The sequence below is a fragment of the Atractosteus spatula genome, chromosome 6, assembly GCF_055471065.1.
Source record: "Atractosteus spatula isolate fAtrSpa1 chromosome 6, fAtrSpa1.hap1, whole genome shotgun sequence".
In the NCBI taxonomy this organism is placed as follows: Eukaryota; Metazoa; Chordata; class Actinopteri; order Semionotiformes; family Lepisosteidae; genus Atractosteus; species Atractosteus spatula.
This window is the reverse complement of record NC_142711.1, coordinates 12,503,469-12,521,659: the sequence shown is the minus strand read 5'-3', so window position 1 is coordinate 12,521,659 and position 18,191 is coordinate 12,503,469. Positions and strand designations below refer to the sequence as shown.

The window sequence follows — 18,191 nt, the reverse complement described above, 5'->3', positions numbered from 1 at the left end:
CAGGAATAGTGTTTAAATAATTGAGAAAAGTTGTAATAAGTCATTAATGTGCTGTAATATCAGATGTTATATTAAGACATTATATTACATATTAATATGCCGCATTATTGGATGGTTTGAGTAAATGCTGTTGCTTGTTACATTCCTTTTGTGTAACTCCTGACAGTGTCTTTTGTAACAGTCTTTTTTACAAGAGTGTACATTGTGGAAGTTAAACATTTTATAAAGTAACTTGGGCTCAAATAAGGAGCTACATCTGCATGTGGGTTGCAAAAGAACACATATAAAATAGTAGAAAGAAAATTACATTTCGTCTGTTGAGGTGTGAAGGGGAGAACAAAAGAAAGCATGTGAGAATGGGTGCTGTAGGTAACAAAAGGTCTTGAAATTAATGGAAAGCTGAGGGAGCAGTGAGAAAAGATGAATAAAAAGAAATCAGACATGGAAAGTTGTGATCAAAGTTGAATCCACCATTCACATCAGGCACCTTTTGTTCTACTTTGCTTTATATGCTTGCATATATTTTTTTTACTGTTCTTCACACCTGAAGAAGGCTCAATAGCCAAAATATTCTTGTTTTGTATGGAATGTAGTTTTAAGGTACAGTCTTTATCATATGTAATAATTGATGCAGCAGGTGATGTATTGAAAACAAAGTAAGTTAGTCATTTATTGGCCATATGCAATTTTTTGTATTAGGAATTTGTCTTTTCACATACCCTAGCTTGCTCTCCATGAGACACACAGACAGGGAGAGAAGCTTGGGGTCAGAGGGCAGGGTCAGCCATTTATACAGCACCCCCGGAGCAGTTGGGGTTAAGGGCCTTGCTCAGGGGCCCAACAGAATAGGATTCCTCTGCTGGCCATAGGATTTGAACCAGCAACCTTCCGGCCACAGGTGCAGACCCTTAGCCACAGTGCTACCCCTCAAAATAATATAATAATAAATAATATTCATGTTCTTCATATCCCTTATGGTAAATAATTGATTGTTGTGTCCCACCCAGGAAGCAGTCTAAGAACCTTGCAACCCTGACCTGATTCCTCTCTCTTTACAAGCTCACTTCCTATCTCCATGTGTGTATAAAAGTCCCCCCCCTTCTCTCTTTCTCTCTTTTTTCTTGCCACCCCAAGCTAAGCAGTAGTAGCTGTTACTCTTGTCTTTTGGTGCTCCTTATTAATCCTCATCTCAGTGACTAGCATACAGTACCTGTGTACCAAGAAAGGGTAATAAAGTCAGTGAGCTACAGTTCCTATTTCCAGCCTCTCCACCTACACTATTGCCTGTGCAAGGGAAAACTAGGGGAAATCACTTTAATATACTAACAATGGGCACCTCCCCAATATATAGTCTATTAAATGAAGTATATTAAAAAAACACCCATGCCAAACCAAGAAACTGATGTTGCTTTTAACACCATCTAATCATCTAATAAAGAAAATGTCGTTTTAAGCACAGACTTATCTGTGATGTACAGTATATTTTTTTCTCAAGTTCTATCAGCTTATAAGTTATTTTTTAACGACCCTCATCCACAGATCTGAAATGCTTCACTGGCATCTTAAAGTGATAAAAACAATTCACTTGCATGCTAACATTATGATTCTAAATGTAATGAGTGTGATGAAGATATCAAATATAAACATTATAAATATATGTGTATTTATGTATTTAAACTTGAAACTTTAGTCCCTTGCTAGCAATGTTTTCTGTTCATATTTAAACTTGACCACTTGCATTAAAATAATGTGTTTTCAATAATTTCTGTAACAATAAAATATTAAATAGTGGAATGTCAGTATTATGGAACCCATAATTATATTTAAACAATGCTGATTTTTGCCATCTGTTTTGTAACAGTCATGGTAGAAGGATTGTGAGAAGGTTGCTGATTGCTCCCTTACAGACTAAACCAAACAACTGCAGCTTTGCATTCCTTCTGTGTTCGGTTTATGCACAGCATAAAATCATCTACAAGCACCAAGTGGTGACTCAATTGTAGGCAGATACATAATAGGACTTATTCATTTTACATTATATAATTCTTCCTTACACTGGAACTCTGGAAAGCATTTTGGAATCTCCACCGCAATTGGCAGAGCCTCCACTTGACCTGTCAATCAGCTAGTTGCTGTGATAATGTGCTCTGGAAGAAGATCTGTTCCACTTGTGCTTAATGACCCACTCCTAGCTCACTGAGAATTGGCACTTTAGGATCAGCCCTAATGTCACTCTTTCCATTCGACCTTTTGCTTTCTGATCGTGCTGTGCTTTGTTTCCTGTTTGTCGGACTACAAACTTTGCTTTTGCTTAGACTATGTTCCTGCTGTTTCCTTCTGATTTTGCTTTGTCTCCCTGCTTACTTGTCTGCTTGCTGTGCTGTGCCTGCACATGGCTTCTCCTCACTGTCTTAGACACTACTCTCAGCCAGTAACAAGCAGTGTTATTACACATTATGGCTAATATTTTGTCCCTTTTTAATAATGTTTCTGTATTGTCTTGGACATAATGGACATGGCAAATGCCATGACACTCTCACCTACACCTTTGAGTACCTGCTCTCTTTTTCGCTCTAATGTTGACTAATTGGAGTTTTACAGGCAAGATGAGTGTCTAAGTGAAGAGATGAAGAGGGTACCACAAAAACAAATGCAAGAAAAGGAACCAAATACGAAAGTGAGGCCGCAGACATCCTCTCCCAGTGTTGACATATTGAACGTGCTCTCTTTAAACAACGAGGAAGATAAGCTATCTGCGTGACTTGACTTCAACAGTGATTTTAAAAGGAACAATGTGATATATTTTACTGAAACCTGTCTTAAGGAAGATTCAGCAGATATTAATCTGAAAGGGCACTTAATTATCAGAGGAGATTGGAATATGGTTAAAGCACTGAAATCTGTGAGAGGTGGACTATGCATGTTTATTGATAAAACATGTGTTACTCAATTACCACATCCACTAGCAAATGTGCACCCGGGATTATGAGCTACTAATTGTTTCCTTTAGCCCATGCTACCTGCCTTGGGAATTCAGCCAGGTCACAGCTGTGCTTGTTTACATTCCTGGTACCAATAATGAAAAGGCAGCAGACAGAAAAGCTGATAGCTCTGTATGTATCATAGAGCTCACTTGCTCTATTGACAGGCAGCAATTATTCTGGGTTATTTTAATCCATGCAACATTTCTTTTGTCATAAGTACATAGACTGCCCCACTCGCTCATCCTGCATCATTGGTTACTACTTTGAGAATCATTACTATCACAAATGGCTATAAAATTATATGCCAACCACCCATAGAAAGTGTTTTCAATGTGATACTGTACATCTTTTGTCCAAGTACAGATAAAAGCTTACTGAGTGTTTTAGTCATTGTAAATTTGGCTTAACCTCTATATCTGAGGCTCAAATTCCTGGCCAAAGGACAAGGAGCTTGGGACACCCATGCAGAGTGAGGAGTGAGCTAAGAGCTTGCTGGATAGGCGGATATTTGGCGGAGGAGAAATGTAAATGACTACTCTTCTTCGGATTCATATAGTATTTTATAGATTTTTTTTTCTGATGTAAGAAAATTACGTCAGGAATGAACATGATTTAGGACATCTGGGGCCAATTGAATTTGGTTGCTGTTTTTCTTCCTGAATTTGTGCTGTGAATTTAATATGTATGCTTATTTCTGTGCACAATACTTGTAAAAGACTTAGTCTGATTTTATTCTTACAGTGGTAAGAGAAAAGATATTCTTCAGTCAAATAATTTCTGTGTTGAAAGAAATCCACGTGCTTCTAAGTCCAATAGGAATAATTCAGCTCTAAAATGTGTGAAACTTTGTAAAAGCTATACATATATTGTCTTATAAAAATATAATGTATCCTATTTCTGAATTTAGAGAACTACTGTTTTATAGCTTTTACTGTTTAGTATGGCAAACGTTTGGTCTTCAAATCACTGACCTATTTTAAATAAAACAATTTTTGGACGGTGAAAATGAAGACACCATTCTTTGGTCATGTACCAAATGCATCTGACTTGTCATTATTTACAAGATAGAAACAAAGAAAGACAGACTACAGTATGAAGTACAAAGCAGCTAAATAAGAGTGCAGATCAGATATCCTGGCCTTTCCTGGAATCTTTCATGAAGGAACACAATTATCTGAAAGGCTATCTCATGTTTGAATTTCCTTTTGATCTGATAATACTTTCAGCACTTTACTGAAAAACTTCTGTCCATGCTCCTTTTGATTATCACAGTTTAAAGTGTCAGAGAAAAGCTTGAGAAAAGCTTTAATGTCAAGCACTTTTATCCAGCTGTTTGTTTATAACCCTTCTGACAGTGAAAACCAAGCACATGGATCAAAAATTCTCACCTATATTTCACAAACTCTAAGGATATATGAATCATGAATGTGCTTCTTATAAATCAAAACTCCAGGCAGACTTGAGAATTACTTGGCAAGTAACATAAGAAGTTGTTTTTTTTAATCCTCAAAACAGAAACAGGTAACTGCCATCTTGAAATGCATTATATGACATTTACAAAATACAAATAAATTATTGAATAATATGTTTCCAAAAGGTTCTTATAATAATTTATGTAATATAATTCAATCATGCGAATGGTGGGAAGCACCCAAGTTTCATTACCTACATTCAAACTGTTCCTTATTTTTACACAGACATGCTTTTGTATTGATATAAGTCACAACCACATCAGTAACACAATTCACACCTGCCTGTTAACTGGGTTTTTCTTTGTTTGCCATTTGTTGGGACACTGGTTCAGACTAATCAGACATTGTTCTGGTAGTTTTACAGAAAAAAAGCTGAACACCTGACTGATCTTTAGTCACTTTTACAAAAACAGAGCTGTAAACTCATTAGGCTAATCTAAACTAGAACATTTTCTAAGGAGAGTTTTATACATATTTGACTGTATGTCAAAACTGTATGTTGTTTCCTTTGTAATTAACGCATTAATGTACAATGAATGCGCTGCTCATCTGCAAGGCACAAGGATCCATGTTCCTTTTCTATGTTTTAATTTTTTAATTAAGGTACAGGCTTGATAAAATGATAAACTGAACAATCCATTGATCCACTGAGAAAAAGAAACCCAAAGACAGCTGCCTCACATTGTGAAGCTGTTCAACTGACATTGCTTGTCTTTGGTTACTGGTTATGCTGAAATCCTGTCAAACATCTCATACAATTGTAAACCCAAATGTCTGCTGTAGAAGCAACATGATGTTATATTGTGGCAATTCTTATCATGTCACACAGATAATGAACAACACCAAAAAAGGAACACACCCAAAATATCCTACAGGTATAAAGCACATGAATAGCTATATCATGCACCATCATATGACATCCGTCTGTCTTGAGAGACCATGGCTTTGCGCTGTGGTTTGTCAGTTTTCAGATTTACATCGCCTACTGTGACTGTACAGACCAAGTCTGGAGCGACAGGCCTTGTTGCAGTTTCTGCAGGTGAAGTGTGACACTGGCAGTAAATAGGATAGGGCTGCCCTTTGCCGTCTGCACTCCCTTGTCTCCTCCCACATCTTGTACCTCCTCTGCTCACTCATCCCAATGCCTGCCTTTCCTGTTTCCTGTGTTCCAGGGTCGATATTGCTAGCTTTCATGTCGCGTTTGCAGACATCTTTGTAATGCAGAGTAGGTCTGCCAGCAGGTCTGATGCCAGTACCCAGCTCACCACACAGCAATTCCTTTGGTATTCGGCCGTCTTCCATTCAGCTGACATGGCTGAGCCAGCGCAGGCGTCGCTGAGACAGGATTCCAAACATGCTGGGGATGTGTGAGTGAAAATGTCTCTGTTGGACACACAATCTTTCCATGTGATTCCCAAGATTCTCCTTCTACAGCGAAGATGGAAGGAGTTGAGGCGACACTCCTGCTGGGTGTACAAGGTCCAGGTCTCGCCGCCATACAGTAGCATGCTAAGCACACACCTGGTACACCTTTATCTTAGTGTTGATGGTCAGCATGTGGTTTTCCCAGACCTTCCTGGAAAGGTGTGCCATCATGGTTGCTGCTTTACTGATGCGTTTGTTGAGTTCAGCGTCTAAGGACAGGCTGATGGTGATGGTAGAACCGAGGTAGGTAAAGTCCTCCACGACTTCGAGGGTGTGTCCCCCGATGAATATGCTTGGAGCACTATTAACATCCTGACCCAAGATGTTGGTCTCCTTCAGGCTAATGGTGAGGCCAAACTCACTGCAGACATGTGCAAAACTATTAACGAGTTTCTGGAGACCTTCCTCGGAGTGTGTAACCAGGGCAGCGTCGTCGGCAAACAGCATTTCCCTGATCAAAACCTGGCGAATCTTCTGAAAAAATAATCTAAAAAGCTTCCCAGAAGAACTGAAGGCGTAAGAAATCAACAAGGACAAGAAGATGCCAAAGAGTGTTGGGGCAAGCAAGCAGCCCTATTTTACCTCGCTGTTGATCGGGAAGGTATCTGAGAATGAGCTATCGTGCTGCACAGTGCCCTGCATGTTTTCATGGAATGATGTAATCATCCCAAGAAGTTTAGGCAGGCATCTAATCTTTTGGAGGAGGCCTTTTCTGCTGACAAGGTCAAAGCCCTTCGTCAGGTCAATGAAGGCAAAGAACAGTGGTCTTCTCTGTACCTACACTTCTCCTGGAGTTGACACAGTGAGAAGATCATGTCGATGGTTGATCTCTTTGCTCTGAAGCCGCACTGAGATTCCTGGTACATGTGGGCAGCAAGTAGCTGCAGTCAATTTAGAACAACAAATACCTTGCCAAAGATGCTCAGGAGGGAAATTCTGCGGTAGTTATTGCAGTCACTACAGCATTGCTAGCCACTGATGAGGCTGAAAGCGAGAGGTGACAATCAAACAGACACTTCGCTAACACACTAGATGCATCACACAACCACTGACAGACCATGTACCACGGTACATAGAATACAGACAAGCTGCATATAACATATCACATCTCATGTCGATCCATGTCGAACCTCATGCACTGATCAAAATGATAAAAGCATTGGTAATTTAGTGTCCATATATCATATATCAGCACAATACTCAGTGCTGGCAAAATTAACAAAAGAGCAAATGTACATTACCCTAAGAGAAGACTTGCGCTTATTTTATCTGTGAAGAAAAACAAAAATATGTAGGCAAGAAAACCACTCACATGAAGGGCAGTTAAAGTTCAGCTAAATCACATCACCCTCTTATTCAGTGAGATTGCATGCAGCATGCGTGCAACGTAAATTATATTTTGCTTATGAGATAGAAAAAACAGAACATTACTCTGAACTTTCTACTGAAATAAGATGTAATTTAACTTTACAACATTGTGTGCTTTAGGTAAAAAAGGCTAAATTATTTCCTGCTATACAAGTCTATTGACATATATGGAAATATACTGTCACTTGTTAATGTCATACAATCAAAGGGAAAGAAAACTAAAATGCTTGGGTTCAAACCTTTATTGTTTCAAAACTCTAAATTTCCTTTACAATACAGTAATTTGTTGTTAAATGACTTTATGGTTAATGTACAATGACATTTATTCCAATCATGAAACACAAGATCACCCAAATGAAATAATGCTTTCTACATATGCAACATCTATGATAGTGGGCAACGTTTAGTACTGTTTATATAGTATGAACAGCACAATCACTTCCTTTTTTGACTCCATAAGAGCATATTTTTGCTGAAAGTGCATTTCAAAGATTGCTGTAATGAACAATTTTCTTTCAGTCTTTCAAAATGTAATTTCTGCAACAACAGAGGGCCATCATACTGTGTTCTGAACAACAGTATTTTATCTACATTTACAATGAAAGCTTTTATCTAGAGAAGTAAATTAAAGATAAATTATATTAATATGCATGCCATGAACATTCCTCCATAAAATGGTATGATAAACGAGTATTTTCAGAACAGTACAGAGAAAGTATGTTGATATTTTTCACAAAAGGACAAATGCTGGTAATAATGAAAACTAATATATAACATCCAAATACATATGTTCATTTTACAGACAAAATTATGGCTATTATGCCAATATATACAGGGCATGACATTAAATTAAAAATATATTTTGGTCCACATTTCTAAATCTTCCAGGTTAAAAAAAAACTCCTGTAGCTGGAAGCTAGGACTCCATTCATGATTACATTGTTTCTCTTTGTGCATGGTGATAAAGAGGATACATAATGAATAGGATGAGACAAACAAACAATGATAATCAAAACAGCATATGATCTTGACAAAATTTTGATATTATACTTTCTTGTTCCAGGGTACTGCTTTCACTCTGTAGAACTTCGTACCCAGAGGAACCTTAAATCGGTTCAGAGCCTGAAAAGAAATTGAAAAAAGTACACATCTAAGTAAAATAATGCCATGTTAAATATTAACAAATATTAAACATGAAAACTAATATTGATAACAAATATTTTGTTCATGGTCATATTAACTTTTTAAAACTCCTCTTAAAAGTAAGTCAGTAAACCAGTAAGTCAGCTGAAAAACATTTCACATACGAAGAAGAATCAAGAATGTGTCATATGTCAAACACCCTTAATTAAAAATACAATGATTAAATTAGTACAATTGCTGAAGAATCCAATTGTCTACTAGTGACTAAACACTAGGTTATTTAGATAGACTAGGGAGACTAATGCTTAGGGAGACTAATGTTTAGCTCATTCATGAACATATTACGATTGATGCGTCCTTTTAAACACAGTATACAATGTGCTGTAAGCAATCAATATATTCAATCAGATATCAAGTTTGCCAGTACAAATTTGTGCAGTGTATCAAATATCATTAACTTCATATATTGAAAAGTCTTACTTTGTGATTAAAATTTTAATAATTTATCCAGTGTGAAATGTGCTAGATATTCTTATTCCAAAGAATCAAATTATAAAAAGAAATCTTTCTAATCTTTGGTTAATTACTGGTATTATATGAAGATCCTTTCTACTAAATGTTCTTTCTGGAATGATTTAGAGTAATTAACATGCCATGGGTATTATATTTTGCAAGAACATGTAACCTATTTTAACATCTAAGAAAAAAACACACACGTGGTTTATCTGTAAAAAATCTGTAAAATTGCTGATGCTGTGAAGCTTTCAGCACTCAAAGTAAAACATGAGGTCGTGTTCCTTAATCGTTCATTCTGTAATGAAGATTCATACCGTTACCAATACCATTCAGTATGGAATCAAGCTTTCTTAAACTGTGAAGAAACAACTTGAGGAAATTAATGTTGAATGCTTTAAATACATTTTGTCTCAAATTGTATATGCTGTATATATCATTGATTAAATATATAGTTTATTTGTTTAGGAAAGGTTACAAACAAGGGGAGAAAGTTCAGCCAGCTACCCTGTTTCTTGTAATTACATTCACATGGAACAAATGTTCTAGTATACTGCCATGCACATTTCATATCATTGAAAACTAATATGCCCCTTAGGGTTCACATTTGGCCCCAGGCCTTCTGTACACAGGAAAGGTTTGAAGTCTTCTGCATTAAAAAAAACTTTACAGAATATATTTAATTCAAGTTGATTTGAAAGTTAATCTGTAGATATTCAGACCCTGGTAACATTTTGTCATGTAATTACCTATTAGACTGATTTTTGAGGATGGCATTTTACCTGAACTCAAAAGGAGTTACCAAAATCAATTAATTAACTGCAATGGAAGTTGAGTACTTTAAATTTCAGTGAGATATGAATCATTTTAAAAGGGGTATAATGGGAACAAAATGTACAGGACACATTAATGTTGTGTTTAGTAAGTACAAAAGCTTCCAGAATATATAAGAACACAGTTTAAAAACATTCCCTGCTGAAATCTACTGAATACCTTGTAATACCTGTAGAATTCTAAGCTTGTGGGGAACAAAGCTATAACATCATCAACTTTGGAGAACAGCTTCTCAGAGATATAAAAAAAAGTTTTTATTTTAAGCAGGGCTTTTACTCATTGCCCAAACAATGGTTCTTTCAGACTATTTTTACATTTCTCTGCTTAACTACAAACAGCATATCTGACATATTTATCTTTTGCTAAAAAATGTACAGCAGGAGTGGGAGTATTAGTCACAACATATGTTTACAAACGAACCATTGTGCTCATCTGCTAACAGCTTTACAGCTGTTTCGCCATTGATGGCAATAAAAAATAATCGCAATAAAAGCATAAAAATATTTACTAGTAGCACCCAAAAAAGTAGAGTTATCATGAACATGCTTTTTTGTCAATGAAATACTGCCTTAAGTTTGGATAGCTTTTGGTTTTTAACTTGTGTCTCTGTAAACCCCATAGCTTCTCTAAATAACCAGATTGCTGCCAGTCCAGTTAAGAAGACACAGGACAAGGCAGAGGTACACGAGAGTACCTAGAGCTAGCCTACTGGGAAATCAAGGCACAGACCATGCCATGTCATGTTCAGGAACAATGATGCACTCACTGATCTTTATATTGATCCTAAAATTATGAGAGTAAAGAGAATGACAGCATTGGTAGGGCAAAGATTCTGGGAGACTACAACAGGATCCAGGAGTATTTAGAAAACAGCAGAGGACTAATTACAGAAGCAGGGAAGGGTGGTGACCTAGCTGCACAACAGACCAAAGATCACATACTGGAGCCTCTAACAGCTTGTATCCTCTTAGAGCTGATAAAAGACAAGTTGCAATTAAAAGACACAGAAAGCCTGTAACAGCACAGTCTTCCATTATTTCTGAGGTGCCCCATCTTAATACTGACCAGAACCAGCCATGCCCAACTTCCCACATCTGATGGGATCTGCTGGTAATGCAGGATCACTACATGAACTGTATACCAGCAAGACAAGGAGTATGTAGAGTATGGTATAGAAGAACACAAGACCTAACAAATCAAACTGGTGAAGGATAGTGAAGAGGTAGTATGAAGAAGTGCAAAATGGGTGAAGGAAATAAAGCATAGATTATAAGAAACAATGTTGAACACCCAGAATTGTGCAATTGTGCAACTGTGCAATAGAGGACAAGACATACGGGGGGGTGGGGGTCTGAAAGTGTAGCCTTGCTCAGCTACAAATACAACAAGGAGGCATTTTGTTCCAAAAAGTGTGAACAACAGATGTCAAGGAGAGTTCATAGGTAAGAAAATAATCTAAACAACACAGAAAATTGGCAACCTGAAGGAAAAGGTTGAAAGAAAGAAGAATTTACAGCACTCTAAGGAAACTGGTTGTACTAATACTTTATCACAATACTTAATACATCTGTAAAAGATTATTATGATTTATTCCTGGACACAAAAAGAACTTACGAATAACTAGAAGAAACTTCTGCAATAGCACATTTGTTTACCAATTTATTACTTAGCAATATGATTCAGAATAAATGCTAATGTTTTGTCTACCTAGCAAATACTGAACCAATAAGCCAAGCAGCATCTGTTGAGGGAAATTCCAAAGATCAAATCCCCATTTTTAACATTGTCTCTGATGTACACGTCCTGTTTCTTCACAATGCAGGATCTCGACGAAGACTAAACTAAAAGAAGCTAGGATTGCTATTCAGGAGTTATTTTAATGATGTCAAACAATGGTAAGTTGAAACTTGAATTATTTTCTGCTATTATATTTGATCTTAGTATATTCTACAGCAGGCTTTAAATAAGTCATACTTGCCGATGTTAAAAATGTTGTCTTAAGTCAAAAACTTTGAAACTTTTATTTTCTATTTCTGCTGAGATGATCCCTGTTAGGTTTTAAACAAAAACTGAATCACAGACGTATCTGGTTTGATTCAAGACTTAGAATTTTCCCAATTTGTACATAGAGTAAAATTTAAAATAAATTTAAAGTTAATTATCATCTCCACAACCTTCAATGTAATTACTGTATTATGGCAAGTCAACTCTTTTCCATCTGAGCTTTCCGCTAAAAGTCAGATTTTCACCGCTCAATAACTATGCATAACAAATCCTTGAAGATAAATGTGTTGCACATACACTGAATAAGTAAGACCCTGTTCAGTGCATTTAAAACAATACAATACAATACAATAACCATTCAAAATGCTTAATACAAATCTGATAAAACTGTAATGTCCCTGTTTTCTCTGTTGAATTGTTTTATACAACAGTGCCTCCTTTAGATGCTTTAGATGTTAGTATGTTATTGTATATGGTCTTACAAAGCTCACCTGCCATTCCAAAATGTGTTTTTCTTATTATTTCATTAGAATTAACTTTTCTAATTATAATATATTATATTATAATATATTACATGATATATATTATATATTATTTTATAAATTATAATTATATTAGCATAAATGCATTTACTGATTCTTAAGAATTCATGTTTTAGATTTTAAACGTAAAGCCTGTCTAAACTTAAAGATGCTAAATTGTGTCTATAGTGTCAATATGTTCTGATGGACCTGCATTCTCTTTCCAGCTTATCGCTTTAATCTTCACGGGTGTATACTCAGTAGAATCGAACACAAAGATGATCACAGATATTTCAGTCTTTGAATTGGCAGCTTTAGTGAAAATATAGCTACTTCTTTATTTTTGATTGCCACATTAAGAGCCATGACAACTACAGTTTTACAATATTCAAAGTGAAATAATATTGACATGCTAGTCTGCATTTGCAATTCTAGGCTACAAAGCAAGAAGTAGGAACTGAGATGTTTGTGCAGCTGCAGGGGGTCACCAAAAGGAAAGGTTTACCCAAGTTAATGAAGTTATTGGTAAATCATCAGCCCAGGAACAAAGAATGAAAAGACAAGTAGAAGAAAAAAGAGAAAATGGAGACAGAAAGGGATGGAAGGAGAGGGGAACTACAAAGAGAAGGGAGAAAGTACGTACGAGGCGAGAGATCCTTGTTCGGATTATCCTTAAAGACCAGATTCTCGCTAAGTATTTGAAGTATTTGCCCAAGAGAGCTTGCCATTCTGTTATTTGAGGAAACTCTGATGTTCTTTATAAAGAATCCCTAAGTCAAAACATTCTGGCAGGTTTATCTCTCCTCTTGGTATCTTAGATATTATATGGGATTTTAAATACTTGGTATCAGTCGAGGGGATTTCCTTGTTGGTCAGGACATAGGCTCTGAGACACCAGTTTTTAAATACTAACTTATATGTTGTGTTGTGCATTGTTAATTTGTATTGTGTGCTTATAAATAATTAATACAAAATAATAATCAGTGTGCCCGATTCATGACTGTTTCACACAAAAATGTGCCAGACAACAAATGTCTCAAATGCTTCCAACTATACCGATATAGTATATATCTATGTGGGTATATTATTTGCATATCTTTTACATTTTGGTGGTTATGCTTGTTTTTTACTTTATTTTCACTTATTGATGATTATTGATTTCACATTTATTATGATTTTGGCCATTATAATGACATTAATGTATTGACCCACCTGTCAATATTTGTAATAATAGAGGTTATGTGAAAGATAGTTTCTTATAAATTCTCCTTGTCTAGCATCTATAAAAATCTGAAGCTTTTCTACTCCTCAAATTATTCAAAATATACTGCAGTGGATGTATTACTGTATATAGCTACTTCATGTTTGAGCTCTACACAATTTACTATGAAATATTATTCTGTTATAGAACAAATGATCAAAGATCCACAGGAAGGTAAGAGTTTAATTAGATACATTTCCAATGAAGGGATCTTGAAGGCAAAAAAAGGAGCAGAGAAAGTTAAAGCTGCTGAAGCTCAGTTATAGCACAAAAATACCAAAGGTGCCTGCATGTGCTCTGATGTCCACTTCCTTTAGTACCTGAAAATGGAGTGGAAAACTACAGATAATGCACTAGAAAGACTTAATCCTGAAGTTGGGGGAAAATCTTGATTCTGATGGGACTGATAGCTTGTGGTGAAAATGGCCTGAATGCTCTGAAATAACTGCTTCTGACTTTTTGAGACAGAATTAACTAAATTAACTTTTATCTATAAGGAGCTGATGATGCTCGCTGAAGTTCCCTGGACATTTCCCTATTTACTCCTTCGTGTCTGTCCATCTGTTGTATAAAGTATGCAGTCAAGTACAGAATTGTCCAGGTTTGCAGGACAGGTGTTAGACCAAGACCAGCTGAGGTCAGACAACAGTTCTTGAAAGCAAAAAAAAAAGGACATCAAAAAAGAAATAAGCATGAAAAGAAGACATGTAGTATGACACCTTCTAGTAATACACTCTGTATTCCAGTTACATTAAAAAGAACACAATTAATCTTCCTTAACCCTATCACTTTTACACATATGGTAAATTCTAATATGCTTCAATTAATTTTAGTTAGTTTAATTACATTTCTACACTGACCTTTTGTTCTCACAAATTATACCAAATACAATTTATGTTATTGACATGAGAAACATTTATAGTCATCATAGTAATTCAATGGCTATCAATTATATTGACCATGAAGCCACCACATGACTAAGTTGCCTACGTTGGTTTCTATTAAAAGGTATAACAGCAAACAGTCTTGGAATTTGACGAGGGTTTGAGACTTTGTCAAAAGTGTCAAAAGGTAAAAAACCTAGACTTCCTGACTGCTTTCAGATCTGGGATTGAAAATTGATCAAGATATGGCAGATAGGAAGATATCTGACGTACAGCAGAAAAAAAATGTTGTTTGCCTGGATTCCACATCACTAGAAGATTAGTTCAACTATGATGTCTGTCCTTCTCATAATGTTCAAGTTGTACTATTTTTGTATCACAGTTTTAGTGAAGGAAGAAGAGGGAAAAAGTTAGGCCTAATATCATTCTATTGGCACGTTTAAATAATGGCAAATGAATGAAAAGACAAAAACCTATTGTCTGAAAGGGTCAACTGAGAGTTTAAAAATAAATCCACAAAAAAGTCAAAACAAAGATTAAGATTTTGTAGTGACAACTGCTGTACTTCATCCTGGGTCTAATTCTGCATTTAATATTTATCACTTTGGTTTTGTGAGCATTAAGCAAGTGTTATTCTTTGAAATATGTATTTATTTACAATTTAATCCATTTATGGGCTCTAAGTCTTGCAATTTCCATTGAAAGTCTAATTCTTCCATGAACTGATTTTTATTTCCCTTTTAGCAGTATGAGTTTTTCGCATGCTTGTTTGTATTTAATGAGCCAAATGACCTCCTGTTTGTAACTGCTCTTAACAAGATCCTTGTTGCTGCAAATGCAATCATTAGACACATTTAAAGGGAAAGACAGACATACAGATATCAGTAAATTTCTAGTGGCTTCACAGAGGATTGTGTTACATGCTAAGACAGAGGTGGGTTATGTACCACAAGTTACATGGTTTAAGCTGTGGGTAAGGCACGGCTGTTATACATTTGAAAATACTATTCAGACTTCTTTAGTAAAATACACAATTGTATAAATAAGTACATATGCAAGTTAGTTTTGATCTTGTTAGTCTTGTTATTTTTGTTGTGAGAAGCTGCATCTGGAATAACCATATTCAATCCACATCCAATTTAACTCTATTATTTTGAAAAAAGGGGACAGAAATGATCCTTACCTTCTTTGCCTGACAGTACTCTTTTTCCATTACTTTTCCAAGAACCCATGGTCGTCTTGGAGTCCCTGATGCTGAAGAGAGAAAGCAGCACTGGTCAGCAATGAATGTGTTTCAGTTATAAAATCAACTTGAACTTTCATGTTCTCTAAAAATTGCCATTTCAAGTATATTAAAAAAATCTTCTATTTCTGTTTTCATATGACCAAGATGCCTTTTATAACTAATTACTTTTTTCATTTTATACTTTCACAATTTTTAAATCAACAGAGTAAGGTGTTACTTATGTGTTTATAACAACGACACACTAAAGAATTGTCTTGTCAGATTAGCTTAAAATAATGAAAATCTGGCATTGAAAATTATATAAAAATAGAAAAGATTAAATGCGTTATCCTTTGTCATAATCACATGCATTTGTAATATATCAAATTCCATATTATACAGGAGGCATGGATGATAAACCACTTTAGAATTCTGAGCAGAACTCATGACTTAGGGGAAGAACATAAAATGCATGAATGTAGTGTAAAATGTAGTGGTTTATTTGAAAATCCAGTACTTGTAATTGTGCTCCAAGAGATATTTTTCTTACAGAATTGGTCCTATTGGTCATCTCTGGGCTTCAACATCACATGACTTTATATTTGGTGTGCTATAACAGGGCAGTCTTAACATCTTCCTCATTTATATCAATGATTTTGATTCTGGTTTAGTTAGGAAACTAGTTGAATTCGCAAATGATAAAAAACAGAGATAACTGTAAACACGGAAGCAGTTACAAAGAACTTACAAAAAGATTTTGACAAAATTATGGAATTGGTAGGGCATTAGTACATAAAATTTAATGTTGACTAGAAAAGGGTGTTCCATGCAAGAACTAGGAACATGCACTAAACATATGACATGGTTGATTCTGAGTTGCAGAAAGCTACATAAAAAGTATCTGGGTGTTTATGAAATTTTCCCTTTGATCACATCAAGACAATATGATGAAGTAATACACAAATCAAAAAAGAATGACAGAAAATAACAAATAGTGTTGAATTTCAAACAAATTAAGTTGTGATAAACCTTTACAATACTTAGTAAGAACTCATTTAGAATACTGTGATCTGGTCACCAGAAAACAGATACAACAACTTGTAAGACTTAAAAGAGTTGAAATTATTTTTCCTGGTCTCTGGTGATTATGATAAACAGGTTAAAAAAACTAAACACATCTTCTTCGTCTAGAACAAATGACAGAATATCTGAAGAACAGACAGTGTCAGCCCAGGGACTCAGTAGTAAAACAAGGACACAGGATCACAACTGAAAACTAGGCAGAATAGGAGGCTTCCCACCCTGGTGGTTGAGATCCAAGTTAGGGGCTATTTTAAGAAGTAAATAGAATTTCGGACATGGTGAAACAAATTTTCTTGTGTGTAACCTTTATGCTTATGCAACATTTAGACGAATATTCAGAAACGTTTTAAACTTCCTCACCTCAAAGTTAGTTTCACTAACATCTGTCATCTGATCCAGCATCCCTATTTTATATATTTTATTTATACTTCTACACTCTAATCCTTGTACCTACTTATTACATTAATCTTGTCTGAAGAGTTAAAGCATCTGCAGAATATAAGTATTGTGGTAATCACAAAATAACATGTAATGTATGTATGTGACATTGCTTCACATGGATAATCAAAATATAAACAAACCACATGCTTTAATACAACTGAGTTAATGAGTATTCTACATTTTTATGAGTGGTATTTCTAGGCTCATTGCTTACTTTTCTCAATTCATTATTACTTGAAAAAATACATTCAAAGGTATTCATTTAGATGTGGAAATAGTGAAATTTTAGCAGTAAATTTGTGTTGGCAGCTTCCAAAATAATATCACTTAGAATTTACTGGAATTAACATATATAGCATTATTTTACCATATCACAATAAGAATACTACTTCTTAAAGGCCAAGTTTGTCTCAAGCAGTTTTTTAATAATGTTGGTTATTATGGAATAATAATCACTTATTTCAAGGCAAATTTGTATTTTACATCCCTTCTGAAATAACCTGTTCTTCTATCAAGAGTGATTATTTTACTACTAATTATTTATACATTAATATATCTGCAGGAAATTAATTTGGCTGTAAAAAAAGCTTTAGTGCCACATCATTGTTTTCTTCATTCACATCTGTACGCTGTACACTGTTGTAAAAGAATGTGAGTAGCAATAACTGGAGCAGTATTCACTTTGACTGACCTGGTTTGAGATCCAAAGCAGTTAGAGACTCTGAGTGAAGGAAGTATAGGGTCGGACCCACAGTAAACAGTACATAATTATCATGCCTTTCATCCAAGATAATAAGAACCAAATCCCCAACCTGAAAACTGAATAAAAAAAGTCTGTGAAAACAAATGTTACCTAATCCCCCAAAATATCTAATAGTACAAAGGGATGTCAGAACAAATCATTTTGGTCTTTCTTCATAACGTTTAACTTTTCTTTGTGGTAAAACGTTGCCACAATGAGGCATTTAAATTTCCAAAATACAGACAAGAGTAAGTTAAGTACACAATTTATCTACCCACTGCATATTACAAT

General features: G+C 35.3%; 1 protein-coding gene across 1 annotated transcript in view; it reads right to left on the bottom strand.

Annotated features, from left to right (window-relative positions):
• Positions 1-7,476: 7,476 nt before the first annotated feature.
• Positions 7,477-18,191, bottom strand: part of rb1cc1 (RB1-inducible coiled-coil 1) — a 72,337-nt gene continuing 61,622 nt past the window's right edge. The window contains exons 22-24 of the mRNA XM_088918914.1: positions 17,850-17,977; positions 15,593-15,663; positions 7,477-8,371 (exon numbers count right to left, since the gene is read on the bottom strand). Coding sequence (XP_088775040.1) covers positions 8,294-8,371; positions 15,593-15,663; positions 17,850-17,977 — 277 coding nt within the window. The 3' untranslated portion in view covers positions 7,477-8,293. The remainder of the gene's footprint in view (positions 8,372-15,592; positions 15,664-17,849; positions 17,978-18,191) is intronic.